Source organism: Perca flavescens, chromosome 6 (genome assembly GCF_004354835.1).
Source record: "Perca flavescens isolate YP-PL-M2 chromosome 6, PFLA_1.0, whole genome shotgun sequence".
Classification (NCBI taxonomy): Eukaryota; Metazoa; Chordata; class Actinopteri; order Perciformes; family Percidae; genus Perca; species Perca flavescens.
In genome coordinates, this window is record NC_041336.1 from 6,767,341 (window position 1) to 6,780,300 (window position 12,960).

The 12,960-nt window shown below is 43.9% G+C and overlaps 1 protein-coding gene across 10 annotated transcripts in view; it reads left to right on the forward strand.

The window, feature by feature from the left end:
• The first annotated feature begins 319 nt into the window (after nucleotides 1-319).
• Nucleotides 320-12,960, forward strand: part of mef2d (myocyte enhancer factor 2d) — an 85,598-nt gene continuing 72,957 nt past the window's right edge. For all 10 annotated transcript variants that reach the window (XM_028579395.1, XM_028579398.1, XM_028579399.1 and 7 more), the window contains exons 1-2: nucleotides 320-407; nucleotides 11,961-12,164. In XM_028579395.1, the coding sequence (XP_028435196.1) occupies nucleotides 354-407; nucleotides 11,961-12,164 (258 nt within the window). In that variant the 5' untranslated portion in view covers nucleotides 320-353. The remainder of the gene's footprint in view (nucleotides 408-11,960; nucleotides 12,165-12,960) is intronic.

A 12,960-nucleotide genomic window follows, 5' to 3' on the forward strand; every position in this document is an offset into this window, starting at 1 on the left:
TGCTTCTGTGTTTTGCAGGAGCTGCCCAGCTGAGGTGAAGGGGAGGGCATAGGATCCCAGTGCAGCCTGAGTGTGGATGACCTGCCCCCACCTGGAAAACAGGACCATGATCTGAAGAGGGCACGGCACACCAAAACCCTGTTCTTCCTCTCCTCCTTCTCCCTATTTTATTTTTTATATATTTTTTGTTTTAAATCTACGGGGCAACAGCCTCCCTGCCCGGCTGATTTCCCGACCGAGTCCGCGTGCACGGACAGGACAAACGGAAGGAGACCAGACATTTAAGGAGGAAGACATACAGCGACAGCCCCCCCCCCCCTCTCCCTTGCCCCTCCCACCGCCACACCAGAAACATGGGGAGGAAAAAGATTCAGATCCAGAGGATCACTGACGAACGCAACAGACAGGTCAGCAAACAATTACAAGAGCCAACAATGTCTGAATGCATAATGACTTCCTGATTTAACTTGAGCTAACAGCTGCATCAGTGATCAGCAACCCGATTAGAGCATCAATAACACAGACGCACGTGACTAAGGGGTCAGCCCTATGGTCCCACAGCCCTATGGTCCCACAGCCCTATGGTCCCACAGCCCTATGTTCCCACAGCCCTATGTTCCCACAGCCCTATGTTCCCACAGCCCTATGGTCCCACAGCCCTATGGGGCCACAGCCCTATGGTCCCACAGCCCTATGGTCCCACACAGCCCTATGTTCCCACATTTCTAAGATTTTTCTTAAAATTAGGCCCCATGTTCCCACATTAGGGTTAGGCGAACATAGGGCGTAATTTTGGAAAAAAATCTTAGAAATGTGGGAACTGTGGGAACATAGGGCCTAATTTTGGGAAAAAAACTTGGAAATGTGGGAACATAGGGCTTAATTTTGGAAAAAAATCTTAGAAATGTGGGACCATAGTGCTTAATTTTGAAAAAAAATCGTAGAAATGTGGGAACATAGGGTCTAATTTCTAAAAAAAATCTTAGAAATGTGGGAACATAGGGCTGTGGGAACATAGGCACGCTCCCCAAATTTAAAGCTGTGATTACACAGGCTACATCTACACTACTATGTTTTGGCACCACTTGGCCGTTTACGAGCCCCTAAAATGAAGACTTTTTGAAACACCGTATCCCCCCGTTTTGGGTTGAAAACTCCGGGGTTGCTTTGTAGTCTGGACGGGCCCAAACGGAGACCTTTTTAGAAACGACGTCGCAGCCAGTCAGTCTTAGCGGTTTTGGTAGGCTTACATACCTTTTCAGTGACAGTTCCACATCGTCGTCAAAACAAGCAGATAAATCCCTACTCCTACTTTTCACCGTTGTTGTTCTTTTGCCAAAGTATTTTCAACTTCTACAGCCATGATTTTCAACCGCAGAGTAATGCCAGACAATCTGCATTGCGTTTACACCGACACGCACATGCCCAGTGTGTGTGAATGGTTGTGTGATATGCGTTGTCAAATGGGTTAATGTGGACGAAGAACAGTCCGTAGTGTGTACGGAGATCGTTTTTGTTTCAAAACGCCGTTTTAAGAAATGTAGCCACAGTAACCCCTGAATACACTATAGATGCAGCTTAGTGCAAAACACATTGGGTTTGGTACCGTGCAGCAGCAGCACATTTCAGCATGATGGCGCCCATTGTCGATGCTTTAAATCATTTATCCAATTAATCTGACGTCAAACTGCCTCGAACTCCCCCGTATAACTCAATCTCTCTGTCATGCGTCCCGCTCAGCTCTCAGAAAGGAACATTTCCACTCCTCCGCGACTGAATTCCATCGCGCTGACAGAAAACTGTAACTCATGCGATAACAAATTCCCCCCAGGGATCCTTTTCAGTTTCCACGTGTCCCGTGTAGCATGAACAAGCTAGTGGCTGTTCTCTCAGCAGTGCCACAACAGAACAATATAATAGCATCCTGTTTTATGAAGCTCATATGACTCCGCTAAGTAATCATGGGGGCTTTTTTCAGACCCCCAAAGGCCTCCCTCTTCCTCCCTACGGTAAAAAAAAAAAAAAAGAGCAAGAAAGTATGATATCCCCCCAAAAAAAAAACCCAACAACAAACAGCCTCAGTCCCTCTGGTTTCATCCGTGGCGTTGTCAGAGAGGATGAAAGGGTAAATGATCCATCTAAAATGAGTCAACTGGTAAATGGGCTTCGCTCCATTGAGCAGATTGAGTAATGGATTTGACGTGCCCACCTTCAAAAGCAAATAGAGAAAGGGGGAAAATAAACGCACAAGACGGAGAAAGAAACAAGGTGCCCGGCTGAATGAGACCTGAGCAGCGCGAGAGCGAGCTGGCCGTAGGGGTTTCGGGAAAAAAATCATCCTCAGTTTTCCTCTCCTCAATCTTAGCGGGTTGCATTTCCATAAAGGAGAGAAAACGGAGCCGGTGGGGGTGGGGGGTCAGCGGAGTGCGATGGACAGTTATTCATCAGTACACAATTGGACACAGGAGGAGGATGAGGAGGAGGAGGGGGGTTGCGAGCGTTTTCTGGTCGGCCAGGCTCTGGTTAATGGAGCCAGCGTTGGGTATCAGGTGTCGGAACGCTTTGTCAATAAGGTGATTCACTCGGTGGTCGCACACGGCCGTGGCGTCAGACAATCAAAGATTACTCATCGACTGCGATCAGGCGATTAACGAGCAGCCGATGGTTTCTTAATCACTGCGGCAAACCGATCGGGGCGATAACCTTCTGATGCCCGAATCCGACCAACACTGCACTTTGACATTTTGTTCCTTGCTTTTTTTTTTTTTTCCTACTCCGAGCGCTTTACACGTCCAAACAGGGCTGCACAATACGAGGAAAATATGCAGTATGTGATAACGACTTTGATAAATAAACTATTTTTAAATTGAATTTGAAACAAATGAAAGGAAATCCTTTTGAACTGCCTTTTATTGAACATTGAATTGAATATAAAAGGCACCACTAAAAAAGAGCAACAGTTACATTTCAAAGAGACGTTCTCTCACTGATATTTTCTTTCAGCTAGTCTCGCATTGCCAGACCCTCTTCTACAGCGCTGCGGGGGAGGGTCTGGCCAGTCCACACAGCATTCTGGGATGGGAGAAAAACGCGCTCTGGTTTATTGGAATTTTATTGCCTCTGCTAATAGCCTCGGGGAGGAACTCTTTTTGGTGGAACGTGTGTACATTCAAAAGTAGTTTTAGTCGTGCAACAGAAAACTCAGATTGGACATATGGTCTAGCTAGCTGTCTGGATTTACCCTGCAGAGATCTGAGGAGCAGTTAACCCTTGTGTTGTCCTCGGGTCAGACTTGACCCATTTTCAAAGTTTTTTTTTTTTCTATCAGAAATATGGGTTTCTTTGCACCAAAATGCCCCAAAATAACATGGATGCATGGATGTACCTTGTATGGAACCCATACAACGTTCTTTGCAGGTAAAATGAATGACTACTTTCATAGAATTGTGGTGTTTTAGTAATTTATAGCATTTGAAAAGAAATGTTTAAATGGTTTCAAAACAGCATAATGACTAAAGTTTGACCTAAACCAGTCTGTGATCCACTCAACATCCTCTGACCTTAAAGGAACACGCCGACTTACTGGGACTTTAGCTTATTCACCGTAACCCCCAGAGTAAGACAAGTCGATACATACCCTTCTCATCTCCGTGCGTGCTGTAACGCTGTCTGACGGTTCCAGCATTAGCTTAGCCTAGCACAGAGCCAGCAGGTAACTGGTTCCAACTAGCCTACTGCTCCGAATTGTGACAAAAGTGACAAAATAACGCCAACATGTTCCTATTTACACGTTGTGATTTGTAGAACCATTCACCTGCATGTTCTGTGCTGGCCTGATGCCGTTGGCGGCGTCAGACAGCCTTACAGCACGCACGGAGATGAGAAGGGTATGTATGGCCTTGTCTAACCCTGGGTGTTATGGTGAATAAGCTAAATTCCCAATAAGTCAGCGTGTTCCTTTAACTATCAGTCAAAATAATTAATAATTTCTGGGGTTTTTTAAACCAAGAAATTATGTAATATAATTAGGTCATATAAATTAGGTTTATTGACCATTCAAAAAAAAAAAAAAAAATGCATAGAAAAAAGTGCCAACAATGCTGGAAAAAAAAGAAGTTCCTTTTCAATTTTGACCCAGAAGGACAAGTTCTAGCCTGGCTCCGCCCTCCTATGTACTTCCGCTCAATTTTCATTTTCCTTCAGTACTCCGTCTGGGTTTGCGGTATATTCGCGGGTTTTCTCCGGCTAAATCGTTACCGGTCCAATTGGCGAACAGAGGGAGTGGCTGAGAACGATGACGTTGAGGTTGTGCGCAAGTTTGAGTTGTAGTTCCGTAATGGCGGTAGAGAAAGATGCGAGCGAAGCCATTCGGACCGTTGTGGCAACGCTACCGAATATCCAGAAGTTAAAGCCCGAGCAAGAACAATCTTTGCTGAGTTGTGTTGGGGGGCCATGATGTCGTGGCCCTCCTCCCCACGGGGTTCGGGAACAGTTTGATTTTCCAGCTTGCTCCGTTAGTGGTGAAGGAGTTGGCTAAGGCGAACGCTAGCGTTGCTAAGCCGACTTCATGACCAAAAGTTAGCGATTGGTTATGGCAGATCCAGAGTGGCTCTGGGCAGAACCAATAGTTTTAAAGTGGCCATATTATGCTCGTTTTCAGGTTCATAATTGTAATTTGAGATTGTATCAGAATAGATTTACATGGTTACATTTTCAAAACCACCATATTTTTGTTGTACTGCACATTGCTGCAGCTCCTCTTTTCGCCCTGTGTGTTCAGGTCTTTGTTTTAGCTACAGAGTGAGACATCTCAACTTCTGTAAGATCTTTGTTGGCAGTCGCACATGTGCAGTAGCTAGGTAAGGATTACATGAGCTAGCTAGCTGTTTCTCCAACTTTGGTCAGTACAAGGCAGGATTAGCCGGGAGACTTCTTCTAAACGAGGGCGCACTTCACACTTTGCGTGGAATACCTGCAGAACAGGGACATGGTTCTACACAATTTATTTTTGTGAATTTGTGTGTGTTGTAGCAGTGTTTTGCAATTGTGAACTAGCTAGCATGCTAGCGCTAGCATGCTAACGGTTAGCCCCCTAGGCCCCTCGTTTCGGCTAGTGACGTAGAAAGCCGTGCAGATTTTGACCAGCTTGCCCGGAGACTGAAGGCAGGACACATTCAGAAACTCGTATCTCCCTCAAAACAGCATGGATGGATTTTTTTCAAAGTTTGTATGCGTGTGGAAGCACCAGAGACGCAAAATAACACCCCAAATCCCAGAAAAAGGGAATTTTTCATAATATGGGCACTTAAAACTTCACCAAAGTACCCGCCTTCAAGGAAGTTAACACTTGTCAATGGAGTGGCGAGACTGTACAAATGTAATGTACCAGAGTCTGGTAGGACCATAAATCGACCGGAATAAAATAAAATGCCTACACAAAGAAAGCGGAAGGTGAGGGACATCCGGGCAATCCCGGAAATGAAACGTCGTCGATACAGACTATCCTACAGCCAACGCAACAAAATCTACGAGTGTCTTTGCAATATGTCGCAGCCTTTCGCTATTTGTTTATTGCGGCAGTTGATATTGCGATGACAATAAAAAAACAACCAAAAAAACAGATATATTGTGCAGCCCTCCATCCAAACTAGATTCAGTTCTTCTATCAGTAACATTCAGAACAAGTCAGCTTTCTTGGAGGTGGAACACCGTGTTAAGCTCTCTACACGCTTGCTCTGTGTTGCTTCAGCTAATGAACAGTGCCGCTTCTGAAAGGAAATCAAATGAATTTTTTTTTTTTTGAGTACATGCAGCCCCGTCACCCTCCTACGTGTTGATTCCGAGATGCTGCCATAAGCTCCACAAAATAAACAGCGTTCAGAGTGTGGGCCCCGGCTGGAAACATGACAGCATCTCAAATACCACATTTCTTATGGAGACAAAGATAAAAAGGGAAGAACAAAAAAACCAACTGGAAATGCTTGGATTGATCTGATGGGTTGACATTGTGACTCTTCTATAGCTGGAGGAGGACTGCTGTCTTCCTTCCAGAAATCAAAGCACCATAAATCCAATATTAATCCAATGCCAAGTGAAAGCTGTACAACATCCAGCGCAATGCAAAGGAACATCACACCTTTTTTAAGGCATCAAAAGTCCGGTTGATTTTCTGCATAGACTATGTTAGGACAGGCTCGGATATAGAAGAAATCAGACATCACGATATGTTTTTAACAAATACCTCAATGTCGATATTGCGGCGATGATGTAGGGTTGACTGTCGGTGCTTTCACAAAATGTTAACACAATGAGAGTTTTGATGAATAATCACCAATAATGCGGATACAATGACAAAGTTGGTAAAGCCAAAATCTAAAAGTCCAAAATGGACGTAAAAGCATATTAACCATTCACTGCATGTGATCGCTAGTAAACATATTACATCTTTGAGGTCATGTTTCACTTTTTCAAGAATCAGTTTAGGAATCGACATTGTTTTAAAAGTACCGGTTCGGAATCGTAAAAATCCAAACGATACCCGACCCTACGTAGGGCTGGACGATAAATCGAAAATGTATTGCCATGGAAATGCTAAAGCTGTTACCGACTTATTTGGAATTTGCACTGATGATTCAACCAGGAGAGTTTCATGTCCATCCAAGCTTTGGAAATGTCCCAATGGTCAGTGGCCTAACATTGTCTGTTAGAAAGAAGGGCTGCACAATTAATCACAATGTTATCGAAATTGCAGGGGGGGCCCGCAATATTTGTTAAAGGCAAAACATGTGTCAAACCATTCTAAAATAAAGTATTGTGTTGCTGCAGAGACGCCCCGGCCTACAAATTCTATCCTGCAGACTACAGAAAAAATCTTTATTTGGTACAGATGCTGCCAAAAAAATCACACTTCAGTCATTTTTTTATTATATATTTTTCAATGAGAATGATACAAAAATGATCATTATCTCCAATATCGCAATATCAGTCAAAATAATCACAATCCGATATTTTCCTCATATCGTGCGGCCCTATTAGAAAGCGGACAGGCTTATACTTCTGAAAACCAAAAGACTTCTGATATCATTTTTTGCGTTGATGATATCATTAAAAGAAAAATAGCTTTGGAGAGATTCATCCTTTTCACGTTGGAACTCCACGCTCCTCATATGGCCATACAAATCAGCAGATAATATGTATATTAGCTGTCACATTACACCGGAAAAATGAGGCTAACGCAGGCAGTAATTTTTTTCTAAGTTGAAAAGCAAGTTTCATTCATTGCATGATCTTTCACCAACACTAATGCCTTCGTTTAGTGATGGGTATCTCGTTCTGCCTGGCTCAGACCTGACTGACTGTGGGAGCGAGGCTGTAAGCCAGCGAATGAACAGAGAGGCTTGAGCTACACCAAACAGCGAGAGGAGGTTGCGGTTGTCAGTGGTGGTTTCCTCATCCATCTGCCACACGACCACAACCTCGCCAAGACACACACACACACACACACACACACACACACACACACACAGTCACGCACACAGTCACACACACACACACACACACACACACACACACACACAGTCAAACAGTCGCACACACACACACACACACACACAGTCGCACACGCACACAGTCACACGCACAAACGCACAACACACACACACACAAACACACACACAAACGCAGTCACGCACACACACACGCACACAGTCACACACACACATTCACATGCGCACACACATACCCACATAAACGCTGTCACGCGCGCACACACACACACAGTCACACACGCAGGCACACGAAACCACTCGTCCCCTTTCTTTCTTTCTCTCATTCGTTCTTTCTTTCTTTCTCTTTCTTTCTTTCTCGTTCTTTCTTTCTTTCTTTTCTTTCTTTCTCTCATACTGAGGATGTCTTAGTCTTCAGTTGCCATTGGTTACCTGGCAATTCTCTTCTTAATGCCGATAACCTCCAGCTTGATTTTCCTTTTGTGGCAAACGGGGATGGGGGGGGGATCCAAACTGAGAGTCCAAGTCGCCACCCCGCTGCCCATTTTCTCTAATATAAGAGAAGAAGTGGAAAGAAAGGAGAAAAAAAAAAAAAAAAAAACCCAACATGGTTGTATTGCGATGTTTTGGAGTTAGTTTAGTTTGTGTGTTTTCAGCGCTGGCAGGTAACCTTCTGTAGACCATGTTAGGAGCTCAGTGGTAATGTTGTTTACAGGGGCTCGTCTTCATCAGCCGAGCGCGCTCGTCATCCTGCACAGCCGTAATTTCCTCCCTTTCCTACATCGCCACATAATTTATCTGCTGTGTGTGTGTGTGTGTGTGTGTGTGTGTGTGTGTGTGTGTGTGTGTGTGTGTGTGTGTGTGTGTGTGTGTGTGAGATCGGAGATATGTAGATGGGCAGAGAGATAAAGATGAGTGGGGGAGGGGGTGAGGGAGATAAGATGATGGTAGCAGTGTGTGATGAGGTGGGAAATGGGGGGCGGACGGGAGGCAGGAGGGTAGTCGGTTGCCCATGGATACGACCCCGATATAATTTGATTTGTGGCAGCAGGAAGCAATGAGTGAGCGAGCGTAAAAGGAGGGGGGGGAAGCAGGGAGCGAGGGAGGATGTGGAAAAAAAAACGACAGAGCGAGAAGAGAGAGGAAGAGAAAACGAGGGCGAGAATGTAGAGAGAGAGAGAGAGAGAGAGACTTAAACGTGTCCTGCGCAGAAGTGAAAAGGAGGCGAGTGATTGTGAGACGGAAAGATGGAGAGATTGAAGGTCTCCCATCGCTGCTTTGCTAGCTTTCATCCTCGATGTCTCTATCTTATCTCTGCCCCTTTCTCTCTCTCTCTCTCTCTCTCTCTCTTTTCTTATTCAATTCATTTCAATTACATTCAGTTCAGACCTGCGCTGCAGGCAGAGCCGAGGAAGAGACCCAGTCTGTGTCAGTGCAGGTAAACCATAGTAGCAATTACAAGCACGCCATTCATCATGGTACTATCGGTGGGTCATACAGGCATTGTTTTGCCAACGGGATTACAGTACAAAAACCATGAATAGAAAAGACCTTAAAGACTGTCGGTGTCCATCGGCCTCTGAACTTTTAACTTTTAGGTTCTTTAGGTTTAGTTTTTATTAATGTAACTTTGGTATTTTCCAACCTGGACCCTATTTACCTATTTTTGTTGTCTAAGTGATGATCTCTGAAAGAAAAAAGGCCTTAGTGGTCCCCTAATACTGTATCTGAAGTCTCTTTTATATAGACCTTAGTGGTCCCCTAATACTGTATCTGAAGTCTCTTTTATATAGACCTTAGTGGTCCCCTAATACTGTATCTGAAGTCTCTTTTATATAGACCTTAGTGGTCCCCTAATACTGTATCTGAAGTCTCTTTTATATAGACCTTAGTGGTCCCCTAATACTGTATCTGAAGTCTCTTTTATATAGACCTTAGTGGTCCCCTAATACTGTATCTGAAGTCTCTTTTATATAGACCTTAGTGGTCCTCTAATACTGTATCTGAAGTCTCTTTTATATAGACCTTAGTGGTCCCCTAATACTGTATCTGAAGTCTCTTTTATATAGACCTTAGTGGTCCCCTAATACTGTATCTGAAGTCTCTTTTATATAGACCTTAGTGGTCCCCTAATACTATATCTGAAGTCTCTTTTATATAGACCTTAGTGGTCCTCTAATACTGTATCTGAAGTCTCTTTTATATAGACCTTAGTGGTCCCCTAATACTGTATCTGAAGTCTCTTTTATATATAAACGCATATTAATGTTAAAAAACCTCATAAAGTGAAATTTGTGTCTTGGGTCACAAACTTCAGTGCAGAGACTTCACTATAGACCCTATTTCACGGCCGGCATTTGGCATGTCATAGTAGGAAAAGCCCAGGTGTATTTAAAACCATTACTGATGGCTGCATTCCACTTAGGAGAGGTCCTGGTATTGTGCATGCTGACTCACTGAAATAGCTTACTGGGACACTTGATGGAACTGAGCCATTGTTAAGTTTATCAATTTCAGCTGGGCTTTTCCTACTATGACAAGTCCAAATATCTGCTGTGGAAAAGGTCCATTAGGTCCCGCCCCCTAATCAGTGATGTCACGGCAGGTGTTGTAGCCTTTTACGTCTGATGGAAAATGTGTTGATGTCACTCGTGGGCGTGGCCTGGAGAGCAGCAACCTTCAGATAATTCCAGCATCCCATCTGTGCACACACTTTCTATTTGCATTTTCTAACCGTATCAAACACGAGATATTGTATCGGTACCTGGAACTCCATCCTCCTCCTCTCCATTTCTTAATCTTTATCTTGTGTGTGTGTTTGTGTTTGTGCAATCCTGTGTGTTTTTAATCCAAACAAAGCCAAATCTCCCTGGATTGGAAACACCAGTTGGCACTCCTTAATCTAACCGGGAGACAACAAGGGTCCCTGTGCTCCTGCAACACTCCCAGTTCTGTTCCGCTTGTTCACAACCAAGGGGGCTTGTACAACTGTGTGTGTGTGTGTGTGTGTGTGTGTGTGTGTGTGTGTGTGTGTGTGTGTGTGTGTGTGTGTGTGTGTGTGTGTGTGTGTGTGTGTGTGTGTGTGTGTGTGTGTGTGTGTGTGTGTGTGTGTGTGTGTGGAAAAAGCGAGAGAAAAATGTGCGACAGAAGGAGAGTGTGGAAATGTGAGGTTGAAAGAGAGCATGGAAAAGAGCACAACAGAGTGTGAAAATAACGCGGCGAATGAGTGTGACGGGAGGTGTGTGTGTTTGTGTGTGTGCAATACAAGCGGAGCACTTGAAAGAGAGCATGTTTAGACACTCTGTCTAGAAGTCTGTTTCCTAAAGCACACAGTACTTTCATACAATAAATCCCTTTTTTTTCCTCCCAAATAAATATAGCCGTGCCCGAACACACGACTATAAAACAGTGATTTGGGGTGTTACAAAATGCAAACAACTCAAATTATTGGTCTCTATTCAAAGATGAACTTAAGTTCACCCTTAAAGGAATAGTACAACATTTAGGGAAATAAAGGTTGTCATCTGTTTGCCTGTCTGCACACGTGCACATATCTGCTCATTGCCCTGCTGTCGGCGTCTGTTTTGGAGCCGATTGGGCTGGCTGCATTTTAAGAGCTTTTAATCAAAGTTTATTTTTTATTATGTATCATGACATTTTTATGGATGTATTGTGACTTTTTATGGTATTGTGGTCATCTGACACCAACAGCTGAAAGATACGTCACTGACGCCAACATGTGTCGGGTGTGGGCGGCTGTAGTCAAAGGCAGCCGTCACGGAGACTTTTGGAGACAACAGAACAAAAGTTGGCTGCTTTGTTGGCGCAAGTGAGCTAGGTGTTTGTGAGAAGGCTTAATGTCTGGTTCAAGTGACTGCTTATTGTGAACTGAGCTTATCCGGTTTAAGTTGCATTTGAAGGGAAAGAAAGATGGTTATCAGTCTGCACCTTTTTGTAGATGGTCATCTCATTTCATTTTCGTTTTCCATTAAACGCTCGCATACAGTCCTGCAAGTTCTTGACCCTCTGAAAATGAAAATCTCTTCCAATGAATATCTCCAGTCCTTTGCATGTCCCCACTGGGACAGCCCTGGGACAACATCATGTAATATTTAGCACAACAGGGCGACCTCAAGACATTCTTTTCTTAAAAGAAGAATTCCTCTGGTTGCCCAGCTTAGTTTCCCTTTTGTTTTTGACAGAATATTCCTGTAATGAGTATCCGTATTGTGAAATATTACTGAACTAGAAAGTACTTTTTTTTTTTTTTTTTTTTTTTTTTTAAAGAAAATATGGCTGGTATGTAAATATAAATAAATGTAAATATGGATTTATTAGCAGCGTCTTGTATCATGTATTACTGATTTAAAACTGAAACCTTTTACCAACGCCAAAATGTCTTTCTTTTTCTTCTCCACCTCTCCTCCCCCCCTTCCTCGTCTTTGGTTCCCCCAGGTGACGTTCACCAAGCGGAAGTTCGGCCTGATGAAGAAGGCGTACGAGCTGAGCGTCCTGTGCGACTGCGAGATCGCCCTCATCATCTTCAACCACTCCAACAAGCTGTTCCAGTACGCCAGCACCGACATGGACAAGGTCCTGCTCAAGTACACCGAGTACAACGAGCCGCACGAGAGCCGGACCAACGCCGACATCATCGAGGTAAAGCGTGGGGTTAGAGGGCGGGGTGGGGGTGGTGGGGGGAAACAACGGGAAATACTTGGCTAACTATAACACGCTGACATTGATTCGATCATGATGAAGAAGTTCCCTGATTGGTCAGCGGACAGGAATTGGCGGTGCGCATTTGTCCTGTTAAATTCCAGCCCGGTTTGCGTTGACCACGTTCTCGCTCAATACTGGACCAGTTTCATAGACTTTTGTTAACATTAGTCACGTGGGAAAATAGGGTCCAGGTTGGAAAATACAGAAATTACCCTTTTGGACAATATCCAGTCCTTCCAGAAAAATGTGGAATTTTTTTCTTAAAACATTGCGATGGAATATGCGGGATATTTATGCAATTTTATGCGCTGAAATTGCGGGAACTTGCAAAAATGAAGAAGAGGAAAAAAAGTGATTCCCCCAACAGCCTGCTTTTTGATGATATTCACGTCGCGTAATTACGTCACTTCATAATGTTCCCATGGCAACAGGGGAAAATTACTGCTCTTGTGTGAAGTAAACGCAGCAGTTTTCAACTTTCTGCTGAGATATATTATGTGACTTTTTTGCAACAAAAATTCGGGGATTATGAAATCATGCAAGCCCCGCATATTTTGCGCGGAAATCAGCAATTTATGCGGCGTATTTGGAAAATATTACGTTCGCGTTTTTCTGGAGGGACTGAATATCGACTTGTAGGCTAAAGTGGTCTTGGGTCACAAACTTTATTGCACAAACTTCCAAGAATGCTACACTAAAGGTTCCGCTCTTACTCAGCGATGTCACGGCAGGT